The 19,402-nt window shown below is 47.0% G+C and overlaps 1 protein-coding gene across 2 annotated transcripts in view; it reads left to right on the forward strand.

The window, feature by feature from the left end:
* LOC128119632 (tetratricopeptide repeat protein 41-like) overlaps positions 1–19,402 on the forward strand; it is a 58,359-nt gene that overhangs the window by 33,788 nt on the left and 5,169 nt on the right. Inside the window, exons 10-14 of one of the 2 annotated variants that reach the window (XM_052753013.1) lie at positions 4,330–4,469; positions 7,623–7,794; positions 8,530–8,677; positions 10,127–10,279; positions 12,684–12,817. In XM_052753013.1, the coding sequence (XP_052608973.1) occupies positions 4,330–4,469; positions 7,623–7,794; positions 8,530–8,677; positions 10,127–10,279; positions 12,684–12,817 (747 nt within the window). Of the gene's footprint in view, positions 1–4,329; positions 4,470–7,622; positions 7,795–8,529; positions 8,678–10,126; positions 10,280–12,683; positions 12,818–19,402 lie in introns of those variants that run through there. The other variant, XM_052753014.1, reaches the window with a different exon arrangement.

The following is a 19,402-nucleotide window of genomic DNA, read 5'->3' on the forward strand; positions in this document are numbered from 1 at the left end:
GTCCCAGTCTATCGGCCTCTCTGCTTACTCCTCACAGTTTAAGACAAGAATTTCCGCAAACAGCGAGTCGGGATAAGGGGCTAATGTTGAAATGGCTTCTCTTTCTCTTCTCTCTGTGGCTGTTTTCTATAGTTTCGTCTTAGCATTCTTTTCTCTCTAGACTTCCTCAAGGCCCACCCCTAAGGCCTTGCCTAGCTCCATCTTCAACCCTCACTTCCTTTTGGAGGGCCAGAGTCCATCTGCTTTTCATGATATTGCTAGAATTTATTTGTTCTCGTTTCTTTAGTACTGGGGAGTCAACCAGAGCCCTGAGCATACCAGGCAAGCGCTCTATCCCCCCGCTACAGCCTCACCCCCAGTATTAGGGTTTTTCCCAATCAACAGCTTTCCTGAGTGATCTCTGTCAACATAAAAACCACAGCTCTCATTCAAAGGAATCAGAGTTTACTCTGGACCCATCTTGAGTGACCATGGCCTGAGAACACAGATTTAGGTTACCCCAAATTCCATGTTCCAATACAGAAGCAGTTTCATGAAGGTTTTATAGTTTTTACAGAACAAAGAAAGTAATAAATCAAGGGAAGTTTAAAAATACATTGGTGAATACATCAGAGAGGTGGGTACAATGAGATGGAGGAGCTGGTCTGTAGACCCAAGATGCTATTGGATGAAGTTCTTAGCTCTTGGATTGGTAGAAGCTAGTGTTCTGCTAAGTTAATAGCTTCTCAGAGGTTTTATTTGTCATCACAGGGTGTTAGTTCAGGCACAGAGTGGCTGTCCCAGAAGGCTAACACTAGCCCTAGATAAAGTAATTAGCCCTGAACCTGCAAAATTCCAATCTCTCCACGGTACTAAAATTCCAACTGGTCCATCAGTCTCTGCGGGCATGGACGCCTTCCATGAGCTTTTCATTCACAGCCAGACACAGCTTCTTTTTAGGAATTCTTGTTCACAACATTAGCCATTCAAATCTGAACCCTTGACAGGCATCTGGACCTTCTCATCTCCTTGGAATGTAAAATCCCCACATCCTGCCGCTGTTCCTCCTCACCTGTTGCCTGTTGTAAACAGCTGTTGTGGCTCTGAGGCATCCCCATTTCCTGTTTTGACTCTGGTTCTTCTTCTAACCTCAAGTCCCTTTGCTTTGCTGACGACTCTGGACAAACAGCGTTGACTTTAGCCCTCTGCATCTGTCTCCATGAATACGTTTGTGCTTTTGCCCTCTGACCTGGAAGTACATTAGCTCCCAGCTACTCTGCAGTCTTGGGGGATGCAGTCTGCTTTCTCAGACCCTAGAACCCTGCCTGACACACAGTAGGTCCTCAGTACATGTTTTACCCTGCGCATGACTGTGAAAGCCAGAAGCATGCAGGGAACACTGGCCCCAACACAAGGAAACAACCAATGAGGAATAAGCAGTCATTTGTGACAACTGCATTAGAGCCAGTCCTCTGAAGTAAACAACCACGTGGAAGTTTAAATCCTAGAACAGCAGTTCTCAACCTGTGGGTCGCAACCCCTTGGGGTCACATCAGATCTCCTGCATATCAGATATTTACATTATGATTCATAACAGTAGCAAAATTACAGTTACAAAGTGGCAACGAAATGATTTTACGGTTGGGGGTCACCAGGACATGAAGAACTACATTAAAGGGTCGCAGCATTAGGAAGGCTGAGAACCACTGCCCTGAGGCATATGATAGAGGCAGACCAGTGCCAATGTTGTCACACCGTGGGTCAGAGGTTTTATATACTTTTACTTGTATGTAACGACATACAAACACAAGTGTGTATCCCCTAGTTTGTTCATTTTTGTTGCTTTGCCTTTCTGTAGTACGTCTGCATGTGCGAGGCAAATGTTCTATTGCTATGCTACATGCTCAACCTTTTTTTTAAAAACATAATTTTTATTGATTCTTTGGGAATTTCACATCATGCACCCCAATCCTGCTGATTTCCCAGTCTCTCCATATCCACCCCTCACCCCTGTAGTGTCCCCCAGAAAAGCAAATTAAAAAACATTCATTAAAAACAAAACAAACAAAAATCCACTTTGCTTCTCCATCTTTCCGGCCTCTCCAACACCTCTGCACTCATGTTAGTGGCATTGGGAGCTGTGGTGTGTCACACAGTAGGTCCCTTTGTCCACTCAGCTTTACTTCCAGATGCTCATTGCAGGGAGTGGTCTGTCTGGTTCAGGACCTCTGGCTCCTGGTACACCATCAACACTGAACTCTCTCCGAAACTCCCCCAGGATATCCTGCTGTTGCCCTGGGTCATGGAGATTCTGCGGCTACAGTTCCACAGGACCAGTCCCTCCACACACTCTGGCAGGTCACAGATGGGGTCGATGCTGGGGTGAGCCAACTCAAAGCCTGGATGTGGGTCCAAATGGTAGCTGATTTGGTCAATCCAGGCAGCTGGGACTGCCCCCTCTGGCAAGGGGCAGAATCAGCTCTTCTACGCTCAGGTCATCAGGGCCAGCCTTCCTATGCTCAAGGTGAGGGGTGGGGCCATCTCTCCGGAAAGTGGAGCCAGCTCTCCTTTGAGGGGCAGGGCCAGCTCTTCTGCTGTAGTGGCCAGTGAGAGGCAGGGTCAGCTCTCCCAGGCCAACAAAGGTGGTGCTGGTTCCCATGACCCCCTGGGGTAACAGGAACCACAGACATCAACTCAGACCCTGGCTGCTGTAGGGCCACTGACCCAGACATGGCCCTAGGCAGCAGCTGGGCCTGGACGTCACCCTGGCCCCAGTGGTAATGCGGGTCACCCAGATCAGTATGGTCCCGGACATGACCATGGCAAGTAGGCCACCCACAGGAGCCTGCTCCTCACCTCCTCTGCTTCTTCAGTTCTGCCTCTTTCCACAGCACATGAACCTGTCCATTTCTCTTTCTCTCCCATTTCACCACCATATATTTGCTCATCATAACAGTGCCTACCTGCCAGGCACCACAAGGCCTGTGGGTGTCTTCAGCCAACCCAGGCCGTGAGGACCCAGGCGAGTCTGTGGGTGTCTTCAGCCAGCCCACATGCCTAACCTTTTTTATTTTGAGACAAGGTCTCATGAAGTTGCCCAGGTTGTCCTTGAACTCCCCCAGTGTCCCCACTGACCTTGAACTTGTGACCTTCCCAACTCAGCCTTCTGAGTGGTAGTGGTAGGGTTTACAAGTCTGCCTGTGTTCTCCAGGCCTGGCTGACATTTCTAACATTTTTCTTTCTGTTTAATCTAGCAATTCTTGATAGTTGTAACAGAGGGAAGAATTGTGTAAGAAATATTAACTTAAAAGATGGGCGGTAGTGGCACATACCTTTAATCCCAGCACTGGGGAGGCAGAGGCAGGCGGATCTCTGTGAGTTCGAGGCCAGCCTGGTCTCCAAAGCGAGTTCCAGGAAAGGCACAAAGCTACACAGAGAAACCCTGTCTCGAAAAACCAAAAAAAAAAAAAAAAAAACAAAACAAAAACAAAAACAAAACAAAAACAAAAAAAAAGAAAGAAACATTAACTTTTTTTTCTTTTTTTCCTGAAAAAAATCATTCCAAAACACAAATTATACATGGATTGAACTTGTCTTAGTTGGGGTGTCTATTGCTGTGAAGAGACACCATGACCACAACAACTCTTATAAGGAAAACATCTAATTGTGATGGCGGCTTACAGTTTCAGAGGTTCAGTCCATTACCATCATGGCGGGGAGCATGGCAGCGTGCAGGCAGACATGGTGCTGGCTACGTCTTGATCAGAAGGCAACAGGAAGTGGACTTACACACTGCGTAGTATCTTGAGCATGAAACCTCAAAGCCTGCCCCCACAAAGACACTTCCTCCAACAAGGCCACACCTACTTCAATGAAGCCACACCTCCTAATGGTTCCCCTCCCAATGAGCTCATGGGGCCAGTTACATTCACACTACCACAGAGCTGTGTAATTGTTTAGCTCTTTAGATTTTAACATTTATACAAGGTTGTACAATATCACTATAGACTTTTATGGTGTCATTTAAAGTATTTGCCAATATTTGTAATAAAATCTGCTGGTGTCTTGAACAAGAAGTTGAAGCCAGCTATGATGGTATGTGTCTACAGTCCCAGCACTTTGGAGGCAAAGGTAGGGGATTGTGATTTCAAGGCTAACCTGGGCTACAGAGTGAGGCGTTATCTCCAAAAATCCAAAAGAACTTGTCACAAACAAAAACAAAGAAAACAACCAATCACCCCGAACAAAAGAAGTGAGAAATACAGCTGTGGAGTCTTGAAGCAGGAGCAGGCCAGGCAGTCTGTTCCTTCCCAGTGTCCTTCAGGCCTGTCTGCTTTCTTCCTGTTCCAGTCCTGGAATGCAGCCTCTCCCAGGTTACTGCCGCTGATAAATGCAGGATGATACTCTTTGTTGGGAGTTTCCTGAAGCTCATGGGCAAGATCAATGATGCAGAAAGGCTATTCTTGAGTGTCGAGGAAATGTTACTACAGGTAAGGAATGAAATCCTTCAAGCTTTTCCCCCTTGGTGTCTTTGTCGACACCATTGACCTTTGTTCCTTCATGACTTTATGACTTACTATCCAAGAAGGGGAGAGTCAGAGGGCTTGTCCACCAGAGAGGAGACTATAACCCACACCTCAGCTGTACACCACCACCACCAAGCTCCAATAAACAGGAGTCACTAGAGAATGACAGCTGCAGATAGGTGTCTCTGTGGGACGGAATGGAATTACAGTCGCCTAAAACTTGTTTGCCACTTTCATGAAGACCTGGGAGAAGTCTGACTGATTATTTCTTGATTTTTTTTTTTTTCTGAACCATGAACCTTTGGCTTTACTGAATGTAATGAAAAGTTTACTTCTGAATGTAATGTCACCCGTAAAGGGACAACAGGCCCCTGGTCTGGTAAGTGGTGTCTGTCTGTGATAACCCTGAGAAGGCAAGGGTGCATGAGGGACTGGCATGCAGGAAGTCAAGAGGTGAGTTTTAAGAATGAAGTGGGGAAGATGCACACATGGGAGCCTGTTTGAGAAGCTTCTCGGTAAAAGGAGAAAGATAAAAAGTCAGGAGAGTAGGAGGCTCAGGTCAAGTTTGATCCAGGTTAGATGTGTTTGTGTGGGGCAGGAAATGAACCTGGTAGAGGGACAGGTTGTGCAGCAGGCTCTGAGGAGGCTGTGGTGTGGGACAGATGTGCAGCCTGAGGCTAGAGGCAGGTCCTGTGGAAGGAGCTTAGGCTTGTCTTCATTCAGGGTAGGCATGAGAGAGGAAATGAGTGGGTTTTTTTTTTTTTTTAAAGATTCATTTACTTATTGCTGGGCTGTGGTGGCACACGCCTTTTATCCCAGCACTCAGGAGGCAAAGCCAGGCGGATCTCTGTGAGTTCGAGGCCAGTCTGGTCTACAGAGCGAGATCCAGGACAGGCACCAAAACTACATGGAGAAATCCTGTCTTGAAAAAAAATTATTTACTTATTATGTATACAGTGTTCTACCTGCATGTATGCCCGCACGCCAGAGGAGGCACTAGATCTCATTACAGATGGTTGTGAGCCACCATGTGGTTGCCGGCAACTGAACTCAGGACCTCTGGAACAGCTGCCGGTGCTCTTAACCTCTGAGCCATCTCTCCAGTCTGTGAAAACACTGTTAATTTGAAATTTGGAAGAAGAGGCTGTGGCCGGTGAGAGGGCTCAGTGGGTAAAGGCTCTTGCAGACAAGCCTACTGACTTGAGTTCAATTCCTGGGACTCACATGATGGAAGGGGACACTGCAGGGATTTTTTGTTTGTTTTGGTTTGTTTGTTTGTACTCTTTTTCACTCTTTTGGCTCTTTGAGGGTCCGCCACCTAGCTCCCAAATAAACACATGGAGTCTTATTCTTTCTTATGAAAGCTTGGCCTTAGCTTGGCTTGTTTCTAGTCAGCTTTTCATAACTTAAATTATCCTGTCTACCCTTTGACTCTGGGCTTTTACCTTTCTCTATTTCTGTATCTCTTTCTCTCTTTCTTGTTCTGTGTCTGGCTCTGTGGCTGTGTGGCTCTGTGGCTGTGTGGCTCTGTGGCTGTGTGGCTCTGTGGCTGTGTGGCTCTGTGGCTGTGTGGCTGTGTGGCTGTGTGGCTCTGTGGCTCTGTGGCTCTGTGGCTGTGTGGCTGTGTGGCTGTGTGGCTGTGTGGCTGTGTGGCTCTGTGGCTCTGTGGCTCTGTGGCTGTGTGGCTGTGTGGCTCTGTGGCTGTGTGGCTCTGTGGCTGTGTGGCTCTGTGGCTGTGTGGCTGGCCCCTTCTTTTCTTGCTCCTTGTCCTCTCCTCCCAGATTTCTCCTCCTGTTTATTCTCTCTGCCTGCCAGCCCTGCCTATCCTGTCTCCTGCCTTGTTATTGGCTATTTAGCCCTTTAGTAGACCAATCAGGTGTTTTAGACAGGCAAAGTAACCGAGTTAAACAAATGCAACATGAAAAATGCAACACATCTCTGCTTCATTAAACAAATATTCCATAGCACAAACAAATGTAACACATCTATAACTAATCTTTCACAACAGAGAGCTGTCTCCTTCAATGCAAGCTGTCTTCTGACCACCCATGTACATCATGGTGTGCACGCATGCATGCATACACACACACACACACACACACACACACACACACACACACACACACACAGACGCAGACACAAACAAATGTAATACAGTTTTTTTGGGGTTGTTGTTTTTTGAGACAAGGTCTCTCTCTGTAGTCCTGGCTATCCTGGAACTCACTCTGTAGACCAGACCAGCCTTGAATTTGCAGAGATCCGCCTGTCTCTGCCTCCCAAGTGCTGAGAATAGAGGCATGTGCTGCTATGCCTGACAATAAAATTACCTTTTAAATGGAGGGGCTGGAGAAATGGCTTAGTGGTTAAGAGTGCTTGCTGCTCTTTCAGGGGACTGGGGTTTGGTTCCCAGCACCCATGTCTTGTGGCTCACAGCCACCTGTAACTCTAGCTCCAGGGTATCTGACACCCTTTTCTGGCCTCCACGGGTACCTGGACATATATGGCATATTGTCCTCTGGGCTTGCTCCCTTTCTCAGTTCATCTCCTTGGTTTAGGGCACACAGCCTTATCTAATGAATCATTTGGAGCTTGCCTCCTTATCCCATGGGCTTAGTCACGTAGTGAGGGACACCTGTAACTTTCCAAGCCTTAGAATTCTGAGACAAGATGGGGGAGAGGGGCCTAGCCAGGCTTCCTGCTTAACTGTGACTCTGATGAGTTCTGAGCATATCTCAATCTATAATGGGCCATGACATCTTCTTCCTTACAGGTAGTAAGCAGAATTTACATTATAAAGGTGTCAGATATGAAGCAATGAACTCTCTGGTCCCACTGAATTCAAGCAGCATTCCCAGCCACTTATGCTGGAATCACCTGGATCACCTTTTCCCGGAATACTTGACACACATTAGGCATTGGCGTGTTACCATTAACTAATAATCGGTGAAAACGTCCAAAATGGAGTCTTATTTTTACATGTCTGCTACTAAAGATTTCATCATAGCAGTTCATCTGATAAATATTTAAATCTCCCTGGGAAGTGATGGGTGGGTGCTGTAGCTGTCACTGTCAGCAATCTCTGTTTTCAGGAGTGGTTCCCTTTGTCGTTGTGTATAGAGCCCATCCATGACAGAAATGCTCCTCAAAGCTCAGAATGCCATTGGAGAATTGTATCTTGAAATCGGGATGACTGAAAAAGGACTCACATATTTTCAGAAAGCGTGGTCAAATCTGCTGCGGTTTACGCTCAGTGACTTGAAAACCAGCCAGGAATTAATGAGGCAGAAAGGTAGGCGACACCTACGGAGGCCACACCACTCCTTGCAGTTCAGAGAGCAACCCCAGGGAGGGGGAGGGCCGGGTGATGCTAAAGAAAACTACCCACTGCCAACCGTGAAGGCGCGTCTCTCTAATCCCAGCACTCAGGAGGCCAAGGCAGAACCCGTATAAAAAGGTGGACATGGTGGCACATGCTTGTGACCCCAGTGCTGAAGAAGCAGAGATGGCTGAATCCCCAAGGCTCTCTGGCCAGCCAGCCTCACCTGTTAGTGAGTTCCAGGCCACTGAGACCCTGTCACAAAAAACAAACAAAAAAGTGTGTATGGTACCTGAGGAATGAAACTTAAAGGCATCCTCTGACTTCTCATGTTCTCTCTCTCTCTCTCTCTCTGTCTCTTCTCTCTGTCTGTCTCTGTCTCTCTGTCTGTCTCTGTCTCTGTCTCTCTCAGTCTGTCTTGTACCTCCACGCTCATGTGCACCTGTATCACCCTAAAACAGATCTACTCTTCAGGTTCACACTATTGTCTTTGTCCCTTGGTCCTTTGACTGCTGCATGCGTACAGACACTTTGTATGGAAACAAACCCTAGTATGTGTAGGTCAGTGACTGATTTGTCCGGAAGAACCCTGGTTCTTGGCATGATGAAGAAATGGTATTAAATGCTAGGCCTGTTGACATTTTGACTCTTCTGTGGATAAACAAAACCTTAAGCATTATATTCTTTGCCAACATTTATGCCCTGTAGTCAAAGTGATGAATAACCTGGTAAAATCAGCATCTGAGAAATTCTTAAGAGAAAGCCACATTTTGGATTATGCTACTGAAATCTCCAAGTTAGTGACTGATAGCCCCCGCGATCAAGCTACCATGAAATATACTGAAGGTGTTCTCATGTAAGCATGACATTTTTCTTTGTTCTTCTTGCTTTCTGTGTTAGCTCCTGTTCTTTTTATTAATATGCTTAGGGTCTGAGGATGCAGCTCAATTGGTAGAGTGCTTGCCTTGTGTACATGAAGTCCCAGGTTCATTTCCCAGAACAGCGTTAAGTTGGGCACAATGATGCATGCCTGTAATCCCTGCACTTGGGAGGCAGAGACAGGAGGATGAGGAATTCAAGGTTGTCCTCAGCTTCATAGGAAGTTCAAAGCTAATTTAAGCTAACATGAGACCCTGTCTCAACAATACATATTTATATTTATATTTGATCAGTACCTGCTACCACATCTATCATCTAAATCTAAATTTGGATGAACACTGAGCATTGGCATGTTTATTTTCCAGCATAGCAGGCCTCAGCCATGGCTGGTCTGGGGCTCTTCTCAAGGCACTTTTTGCCAAGATCTGTACCGCTTTCTGGTTAACATCACTGGCAGGAAGATTTTTATTGCCATCTAGAGGTGGAGGCCAGGAATGCAGCTGACAATGTGAAGGGCAGATCTACATGAAATTACCCTCCCCAAAGAAATGTATAGTGTAACAAGTCTTTCTCTGTACCACCAGCTCCCAAATATTGACATGGAGACTTCTTATTAATTATGAAAACTTGACCTATAGCTTAGGCCTGTTTCTAACTAGTTCTTTTTTTTTTTTAAGATTTATTTGTTTATTATGTATACAATGTTCTGTTTGCATATATTCCTACATCCCAGAAGAGGGCACCAGATCTCATTACAGATGGTTGTGAGCCACCATGTGGTTGCTGGGAATTGAACTCAGGACCTCTGGAAGAGCTGCCAGTGCTCTTAACCTCTGAGCCATCTCTCCAGCCCCCTAACTAGTTCTTATAACTTAACCCATTTATATTAATCTGCATTCTGCCACTTGGCTTGTGGCTGTTACCTCTCCTCCTGTACATCCTGCTTACTCTGCATCTCCTGGTGTCCTTTCTCTTCCCAGACTCCTCTCTGTCCCTGGAAGTCCTGCCTATACCTCCTGTCTTAGCCTCTCAAATGCTGGGATTATAGTCATGTACCACTATGCCTGGCTATTCTGGTTTCTTTATAAAGGTACTTCTGAGGACAGGCAGATGTAGCTCAGTGCTAGAGCAAGTACTAGCATGTTATAAGGTTTGGGGTTGAATCCCTAGCACTGCCCGCTCCTGAAGGCGGTGAGTGTGCTCATGCACGTGTACATGTGTGCTCGTACACACACAGACACATACTTCTGAGTGTTTTTGAGGTTCTTGATTCCCCAATTTACACATATCTTTCTGGATAGATGTCTATATAAGAGAAAGGATTTTCATAAAATTGTTGAGAATTGTTGCTAGCCCAGTGAATGTGGACCATTTACTGTAAGCATTCTCCATCCTGGTAAGCCACAGGCTTGTGTTTCGTTCTCAGGTTGGCTGCTGGAAATGTGCCTGTTGCAAGACTGAAGTTTCAAGAGTGTTTACATATCAGAAGACGTCTATTTGGTGATAAAAACATACTAGTTGGAGAAATTATGGAATTTTTAGCGGATTTGCTATTTTTTTTACTAGAAGATAATGAAAAGTAAGTTTCTATGGATTTTTTCAAGAAATGGGTCCCTCTCCCATTTCTCTGGTGTCTGGGGTGTGCACTGACCTATCAGGGGCGTCTTGCTTCTTTGTCTCTAGTGGGGATGTGCCCCTCCTGAGGGCTCATTCCTGCCGAGTTTGTCAGGGGACCTGCTGCAAGGCATTCTGAAAACTCTGGGCCCACAGAGTGGTAGCTTTGGCAGCAGGTAAGGACACAGGGGGCCAGTGCGCTCACTGCGAGTGCTCCCCAGTGTTCCTGACAGGACCTGTGAGTGGGCATGCTTTGCTAAGGGCTTCTGTACAGGCCCAGGCCCTGGCTGCTGTTCTGTGGGGCTGTGTGATCAAGGCCAAAGTCAGCCATGCCTTAGGTCGTACTCACCTGCTGTCCCCCTGCCTCGAGCAGCCTTTGAGATGTGGCTCTGTCCTCAGCTCCTCACATATCCAGGTGCAGAAGAGGGTAGTAGAGATCACAGGACCCTGCTGTGAGCGTGGCCAGATCTGACTGTTTTTCCCGCTGCAGGCTAGTGTGGAAGGAGTTTCTTTGTGAAGCCTGAGAGCCAATGGCAGACTTCCTGGGCTCAGCATTGCTCTTTCATAGGGGAGTCAGCTCACTGAACATCCGGGGATGCTCGTTCAGTTGTGAAGTTACTGTGTCTTGGGTTCGGAGTTCCCCTCTCCTCCTCTCCTCCTGTGTTCTGGTGTCCTTTTTCCACTCCAGTCTTCCACTTTCTCTAAGACCATTCCCTCCTCTCCATCAGTAGATGAGTGCCTACTGATAACTGACAATGAGGACATGGCCGCTCCTAGGTATGGTTGAGGAGGTTTTATTGTAGATATGAGGGAGAGAACAGCCAGAGGCATCTGGAAAGGTCTTTCCTGAACATGGCCGGCTGACTGAATCAGGCCAGGGTGCAGGGGGTGGTGGTGGAGGGGTGTCGCGAGAGGAAGAAGAGAGGAGAGAGGGCAGGAGAGGGGACCAGGAGCCAAAAATGGCAGACCAAGATAGAGGCCAGGAGAGCACGTAGTCCAAAAGGCCGAGGCTACGCAGGGGAGAGGAGCTGGGCAAGGGAAGGGACACTCAGGGGCTGGGGAGGTGTAGGGTGTAGGGTAGGGGCGGGGTGAGAAGTGGAGGAGCCAGGACTCTGCAATGCTGGGAGATGTTGGGAGAAGCTGGCGGCTAGAGTCGGCTTTGATATGTTAATAGGCACCTTAGCCGTCTGAGCTGGGTTTCTCTGAGGCCTAACAGTAACCTGTAGTCCCTGAGTTTAAATCAGCCCACGGTGTCCTTTCTGACCAAGGAGGGAGGAACTCGAGGGGAGGTGTGGGCTGTGTCTCACTGCTGGACTCCGGCTTCCTTTCTATTGCTGAGTGACTGTGCGGTTGGACAGGAGCTTACCTACCGTATTGCTGTTTGGTGAGGGAAGCGGTAAGCACATATCAGAGGGCTTGGCTCTGGTCTGACTGGCCCCTGTGGCCGCTTCAGTGCAGCCTCCAGCGTCCACCCAGGCGCAGTCAGTGTGAGCCTACCATCTTCTTGAAGGTTTTTCAACGTTACAGCCCAAAGCCCTGGGCTGGGGGTATAGCTCATGTTCAAGGGGTTGAGGATGAGCTGTGACAGAACAGCATGGCCAAGGCAACGTGTAGAAGAAAGTCTTTAGTTGGGCTTAGAGTTCCAGAGGGTGGAGTCCACAGTGGCACGGAAGCAGGAACAGTTGACAGCTCACATCTCAGTCCGAGAGTAGGAGAATGGTTCCAGCATTTTGAAACCTCAAAGCTGCCCTCAGTGACACACCTCCTCCAGCAAGGCCACACCTCCTAATCCTTCTCAAACAGTTCCACCAACTGGGGACCAAGTATTCAGACATATAAACCTATGGGGCCATGCTCATCAAGCTACCACAGAGGCCCTGGCTTTGATACCCAGCACTGCAATAATAATAATAATAATAATAATAATAATAATAATAATAATAATAAATACAATAACAATAGTATAATACAACAACAACAGGGGCTGAGGATGAGTCTAAGTTGGGAGAATGCCTGCCTAACATGTACTAAGGCTTTGGTTCACTCCCCAGCAAATCTCCACTCTGTGGAATGGTACATGCCTACAGTCCCAGAGCCCAGGACAGGAGGCAGGTGTTCAAGGTCATCCTTGGCTATATATGGAGTTTTGATGCCTGAGACTCTGTTATTAAAAAAAAAAAAAAAAAAAGGTGCACACTGTTACATCCGTGGATCTGGCTTCATTTTCCACCCTCTAACTGTGAGAGTCTGACATTCACTTACTCTCCTTTGCGCCCCGATCCTAAGGCCAGCATTTAGAGAATGTTTGTTGAATGAATGTATGCCATATTTCTTCAATGCAAAACTTTAATTGAATTTCTGTTTTCTAGATCGCAAAAGAAGCAAGTAACTGAATATTATAAACAAGTAATAAAAATCAAGGAGAATTCAGACACTGTGGCCACCTGCAAGCTTGTCAGGAAGCAGCTGAGCATCAGCCTCAGCGATACCTTGTGTAAACTAGGTAATTGCTCCCATCTGTTCATGAAAGGGCAGCGTTTCCCTGCTTCATCTGAATGCTTTGCTTATTTTAAAAATGGCTTCACTGGAGCAACTCCTGCACTATATACTTGCTTTTTTTTTTTTTTTGGTTTTTCGAGACAGGGTTTCTCTGTGTAGCTTTGCGCCTTTCCTGGAACTCACTTGGTAGCCCAGGCTGGCCTCGAACTCACAGAGATCTGCCTGGCTCTACCTCCCGAGTGCTGGGATTAAAGGTGTGCGCCACCACCGCCCGGCCTATACTTGCTTTTTTAAAATTACATTTATTTAGTGTGTGTGTGTGTGTGTGTGTGTGTGTGTGTGTGCATGTAGAGGTCAGAGGACAAATTGCAGGAGTTATTCTCTCCTTCCATCATGTGAGTTCAGAGGATTGAATTCAGACTTGGCAGCAAGTGCCTTTACTCACCAGCTTCGCTATTTTTCTATTGCTGCAAAGAGACAAGGAAGTTTACAAAAGGAGGCATTTGATTAGAGGCTTGCTTACGGTTTCAGAGGTTGAGTCCATGACCAGCATGGTGGGAAGCATGGCAGCAGATGAGGAGGTATGGCGCTGGAGCTGCAGCTAAGAGCTTATATCCGAGTCTCAAGTTGGAGGCAGAAAGAGAGAGTGGGCCTGCTGTGGGCTTTTGAAATCTCCTGACTACCAGACAGTTCTAAGAACTGGCCCAGGCCTTTACATATATGAGCCTGTGGGGGCCATTCTCATTCAAACACCACACCCACCAAGCCGTCCACTGGCCCAGCACCTTCAGGTTTTGTTGTAGTCTAGTTCCCTTCCATTCATAGATCTTTTAATGTTCTTCTCTGGCCGGGGACGGTGGTGCACTTTCTATAATCCCAGCCGGGGATGGTGGTGCACTCCTGTAATCCCAGCCGGGGACGGTGGTGCACTCTATCATCCCAGCAGGGGACGGTGGTGCTCTCCTGTAATCCCAGCCGGGGACGGTGGTGCACTCCTGTAATCCCAGCCGGGGACGGTGGTGCACTCCTGTAATCCCAGCCGGGGACGGTGGTGCACTCCTGTAATCCCAGCCGGGGACGGTGGTGCACTCCTGTAACCCCAGCATTTTCAAGGAGGGAACAGGAGGACTGAGAGTTCACGGACAGTGTGAGCTGTATTGTGAGAGCTTGTCTCAAAAACAAAAAGCGAGTGAAACCCAGAGGCTAGGGTTGTAGTCCTTGCTTTGCCTTCAGAAGAACCCACCTTCTACCTCTAACCCTGCAAAGAAAAAGATTATTTCCCATGCCATTTTTCATTCTTTGTGGGTTTTTTTTTTTTCCAGTAAAAAACGATTGCATCAGCTTGGTCACTTGCTGAAGAGAAAAAAAAAAAGCCAAAAATATCTGTCTGAGCAGCAAAAGAATGTTTTCAGTGGATGGATTTAGGGGTGTATGTGTATGTGCTTGAACAAACAGTTTTTTTCTATTTTTCTGATAAAGGCTTCCAGGCTGAGGTTTGTGAAGTGTTTTATCTAAGACCAGAAAATGCAGATGCAAAAAATAGAGAAAATATTTGGAAAAGGAATTGGTATGTCTGCTCTAATTTCTCCACACAGTCTGTTCTGTGACAGTTTGGGTCTCTCGCTTATAGCAGGGATAAATGACATCCATTTACTTCAGAAAGTCGGCATCTGTAACAGTGTCAAGGGCAGAGTTTTATGACTCCTGAAATAAGTCTATACAAAATGGCTCAGGTTTGCAGCCTGTGTTCAATGTGCTGTGATCCAACTTCTTTTTCTTTCTCCCAGCGATTGAAAAAAGGCTTCTTTTGGGGGTGAGGGAACACACACCTATGGCAGGCACCCAGGGACATATAGCAAAGCAGAAGGGCCTCTCTCTTAGGGCTGGGCAACATTTTTAATGTCTCTGAAGGGTCTTCCTCTGTATCTGAAGTTTTCCTGTGTCCCACCTGGCCCATGGTCAGGAAAAAATCTCTCTCACCCACCAGTCCTGCAGCCGCTTGGACCCAAATAAACACACAGAGACTTATATTAATTAAAACTGCTTGGCCATTAGCTCAGGCCTATCATTGACTAGCTCTTACACTTAAATTCAGCCCATTTTTGTTAGTCCATATATCACCATGTTTTCTGTGACTTTACCTGTGTGCCATAACATGCTGCTCCCTGGATTGTGGGCTGGTGTCTCCTGACTCAGCCTTTCTCTTCCCAGAATTCTCCTTGTCTGCTTATTCCACTTATACTTCCTGCGTGGCTACTGGCCAATCAGTGTTTTATTAGACCAGTGTACAAAAGCATTATTCCACAGCATTCCTCCCCTAATTTAGGCTTGTTCAGTTTGAAGAAAGACAGGCTGACTGATTGGCCCCCAATTATTGTGTAACATGATCTGGTCTGGCCTGGAACTTGTGTAGTGTAGAGTAGCCAGTTCCTCAGCAGGGGCCCTGTTGGTAGAAGAACAGGGCAATAAGGACTTTTTTAAGCTACCAGGCTTTTGTCTTAGGTGAGGAGGAGGAGGAAGAAACCAGCCATCCTGGAACTTCGCCATCCTTTACCTAGTCTTGGCTCCTTTCCTGTCTCTGCCCATCAGTGATTCTAACTCCTCCTTCCTCCTCCCCCTTCTCAGAGGTCCCCCTAAAGGCTGTTAGGAGTTTTAGGGCACAGACTAGATGTTTTGAGCTACAAAAGTAGTGATGGGGGTGAGTGCCTCGGAGGAGGGTTGATTTAGGGGGCCGTCACCAAACCTAACTGATGGCAGAGATTCAGGACACAAGGGAGCCCTGTGAGGACAGCACACGTCCTTGGAGTGTGCCGTGTGGGCCAGGTCGCCTCTGTGTCACACGGAACGAGGCTGGTAGTTGTGCTGTAACTCCTCCTGGCGTTAGGAAGCGGTCGGGGCAGTTTTGCCCTTATGAGAGGAGAAGGATAGGCAAGAAACCGTCCAAAGCACTCCCGCAGCTTTGTCACAGGGACAGGCAAGGTCGATGGCTTGAGAGCTTGAGACGCTTTGCTTAGCCAGTGTAAGTTCAGAGGTCGACCATCGGGTCCCCTGAGCGAACCTTGTGGGGAACATTAAGAGACAAAGCTAATGAGGAAAATCCTTTGACATGATGACTACCGTAAGTCCTGTTTAATAAGGTGAAGCATAAGTGTGCAGCTGGCTGGACTAGTACCAGAACCTTCGTACGAAAACCCTGTAGAAGGGCGACGTCAGGGAAATGATTTCCTCTGTGTCTTGATCAGTGTGAGCTGTGTTTACAGATCAAAGTTTAACTGTGAAGTCAGATGCTTGTTAGATGTAAGGAGCCAACAACAGGAAACTTGGTAGGAGAGGTCAGTTCAAGTAACTGTCCTAGGCAGTGCCTTAGCAGCAACTGATGCCTCTGCCCAGGTCCCAGCTGTGTGTCCAGTGGAGAGGACAGTGTGCTGATGCCTCTGCCCAGGTTCCAGCTGTGTGTCCAGTGGAGAGGACAGTGTGCTGATGCCTCTGCCCAGGTCTCAGCTGTGTGTCCAGTGGAGAGGACAGTGTGCTGATGCCTCTGCCCAGGTCCCAGCTGTGTGTCCAGTGGAGGGGGCAGTGTGCTGATGTCTCTGTCCAGGTCCCAGCTGTGTGTCCAGTGGAGAGGACAGTGTGCTGATGCCTCTGTCCAGGAACCAGCTGTGTGTCCAGTGGAGGGGGCAGTGTGCTGATGTCTCTGTCCAGGTCCCAGCTGTGTGTCCAGTGGAGGGGGCAGTGTGCTGATGTCTCTGTCCAGGAACCAGCTGTGTGTCCAGTGGAGGGGGCAGTGTGCTGATGTCTCTGTCCAGGTCCCAGCTGTGTGTCCAGTGGAGGGGGCAGTGTGCTGATGTCTCTGCCCAGGTCCCAGCTGTGTGTCCAGTGGAGGGGGCAGTGTGCTGATGCCTCTGCCCAGGTCCCAGCTGTGTGTCCAGTGAGGGACAGTGTGCTGATGCCTCTGCCCAGGAACCAGCTGTGTGTCCAGTTGGGGACAATGTGAACCAAACTTGAGTGAAACCCAGGCGTCACCACCAGATATCAGCATCTAATTGACAATTTAAAAGAGAAATATAATCTCATTTGGTCTTTTTTATAGGGTTGTCCAACAATGTCCTAGGGAAGAAGTCCCTGTCCATCTTATATGACTTAACCCTTGCCTTTTTTTAAACCTTTCTACACAATTTGTATTCTTTTAATAAGCGTTACTTAATACTTAACATAGTTCCTTACTACCTAAAGTTAAGTATTTATATGTTTGTTATTATTATTATTGCTATTATTGTCTATACCTTTTTCTTTTTCTTTTTTTTAAGATTTATTTACTTATGTGTACAGCATGTATGCCTACATGCCAGAAGAGGGCATCACATCTCATTACAAATGGCTGTGAGCCACCATGTGGTTGCTGGGAATTGAACTCAGGTCCTCTGGAAGAGCAGCCAGTGCTCTTAACCTCTGAGCCATCTTTCCAGCTCCGTCTATACCTTTTTCTAACAGGAAGAGACTTGGTTTCTCTTTACCAACATTGCATTTGTCGAGCGAGCTCACACAGTTGGAAAACCTTAGCTAATTCTGATTCCCCTTCTCTCTCTAGAAAAGCAAGCATGGGACCAGGGGTGTAGCACACTAGAAGCTCCGTCCCATCCCCAGCCCTGCATCAACTCAGCGTGTTTGGGTACACTTGTAATCTGAAGTTCAAGGACATCCTCAGTTCCTTAGTTGAGATCAGCCTGCCTGAAAAATGAAAATGTAGAGCAAGTATGGTTATTAAAGGGATTTGTATGTTAATTACTTCTTACATTCTTATCAGGCAGTTATTTAAGTTGTTTGGTTATTATTAATAATTCATTCAACAAATATTTACTGTGCCTTTCACATGTCAACCTCTGTTTTTGTTGCTGGGGAGATAGCAAAGCACAAGACAGACAAGACCAGCTGTGCCTTCAGCTGAGCTCACCTATGGGAGAAGGCTATCACACAACTAAGTACACAGTTGTTTAAATTGTGCAATGCTGCTTGGAGACCCCAGCTGACACAATGCTGTAGTAATATATCACACCTTAAGTACAGCCAGGAGAGTACTATTCCGGGAAAGTCCAAGTGTACCAGGGGACCAGGCTTCCTCCGCTGGATGAGCCAGGCAGGGGAAGTATCCCAGGAAGTGTTGCTGGAACAGAAGGTGCAGGATGAGAAGTTGTTCAGTAAGCAGAGTCCAGGAGTGGGAGAGAACATTTGAGGCTGGATGGAGCTGAAAAGGTCCCTATGGCTGGTGTGCGGGAGCAGTGGGGGAGGGGCACGAGAGAAGAGTCTGACAGGTCATATTCCTGGGAAGCCAGGGCAGGAAGTGTTCGGAAGAGTCATTCCCTGGCAAAGCTTTCACTGAGATCGCCAATGTAATAGTCCTAAATTAGACTTTGGGTCAGCACCACCACGGAGCTCAAGGACCCTTTCCCATCATTCTTGTTCCCACTGTGTGCATTTTTGACTTCTCAAACAGACTGAGAATCCCCAGGGGCAGGGCACTTGGCATTCACTCTGTCAGCATGCTGGCTGAGTGAGGTGCCATGGGTAAAGCAGGGTCTGTCCTTTACACAGTGTGCCCTGGGTTATCCCATCGAGACGATGGTGCTGCTCCTAGTTAACAACACGGAAGGAAACAAATCAGACCCTTCTCTCCCCCACTGAAAGCCGTTCTCCTTAGCTGACGTTCCGGATTGTTTTAGACTGTGTATTAACAGTGATAATTGCCAGCTTGTCTTGGCGTCTTCCTTCTGATTTCATGACTACAGTAGGGAACAAGTTGAATACAGTTTAGCTCTCAACGGGATATGAAAAGAGGGGACTTCCAGTAAGCTTTGATAGTTAAGGTTTACTTTATAATCACGATTTTTTTTTTGCATGAGACAATAATAGTAAGGTTTAAATGTTAAAATGTTACATCTGTAGGAAGGTGGTGGGTCCTTCATCTTCCACCACCTTCACAAAAGTGCTTCACTTTTGTGAGGCACTTATAACTAAATTGAATCTCTTTTGTTCATTAAGCCTTCCTAGCTCCAGTTTCAAGCGCAAGCCTTAGCATAACAAAGCTGTAGATCCCAGAGATTTCAGCAGGATTGCCAACTCTGACGTGAGGCCTTCTGTGATCTGTGTTCTGAGCTCTCTCTGGCAGGCGCAATCTCATAGATCTTTGATAAATGCTGTAAATTCGCTATTGAGTGGGAGAAAAGAATAGAAATGTGCCTTTCCTTTCCCATTGTGTAAGCTGAGTGCTCTGCACTGAGCAGTTTATTTTGGATGGAGAATGACAGATGAACACAATGCGACCTCCCTCTCACTGGGCTTCTCTTTAAGAGGAAATGTCAACCCTCTGGGTCAAGTTCAGAAGGAGGAAATTAATTGTGCCAGCGGGTGACTCTCAGCAGGGAGAGGCAGTCTCTTTCCTTCATTTGATTTCAAAATTCTCACCTCAGCCAGAACCCTCTGCTGACAGAAGTTGGTCCTTTGATCCAAAGTTAGTAACCCAGACAAACCTTACATTTTCGTTTTGACTTAGGTATAAATGTCCACCATTTAAAAACCCCAAATTTTTAAATGC

Source organism: Peromyscus californicus, unplaced genomic scaffold (genome assembly GCF_007827085.1).
Source record: "Peromyscus californicus insignis strain IS unplaced genomic scaffold, ASM782708v3 Scaffold_24__1_contigs__length_46423439, whole genome shotgun sequence".
NCBI lineage: Eukaryota > Metazoa > Chordata > Mammalia > Rodentia > Cricetidae > Peromyscus > Peromyscus californicus.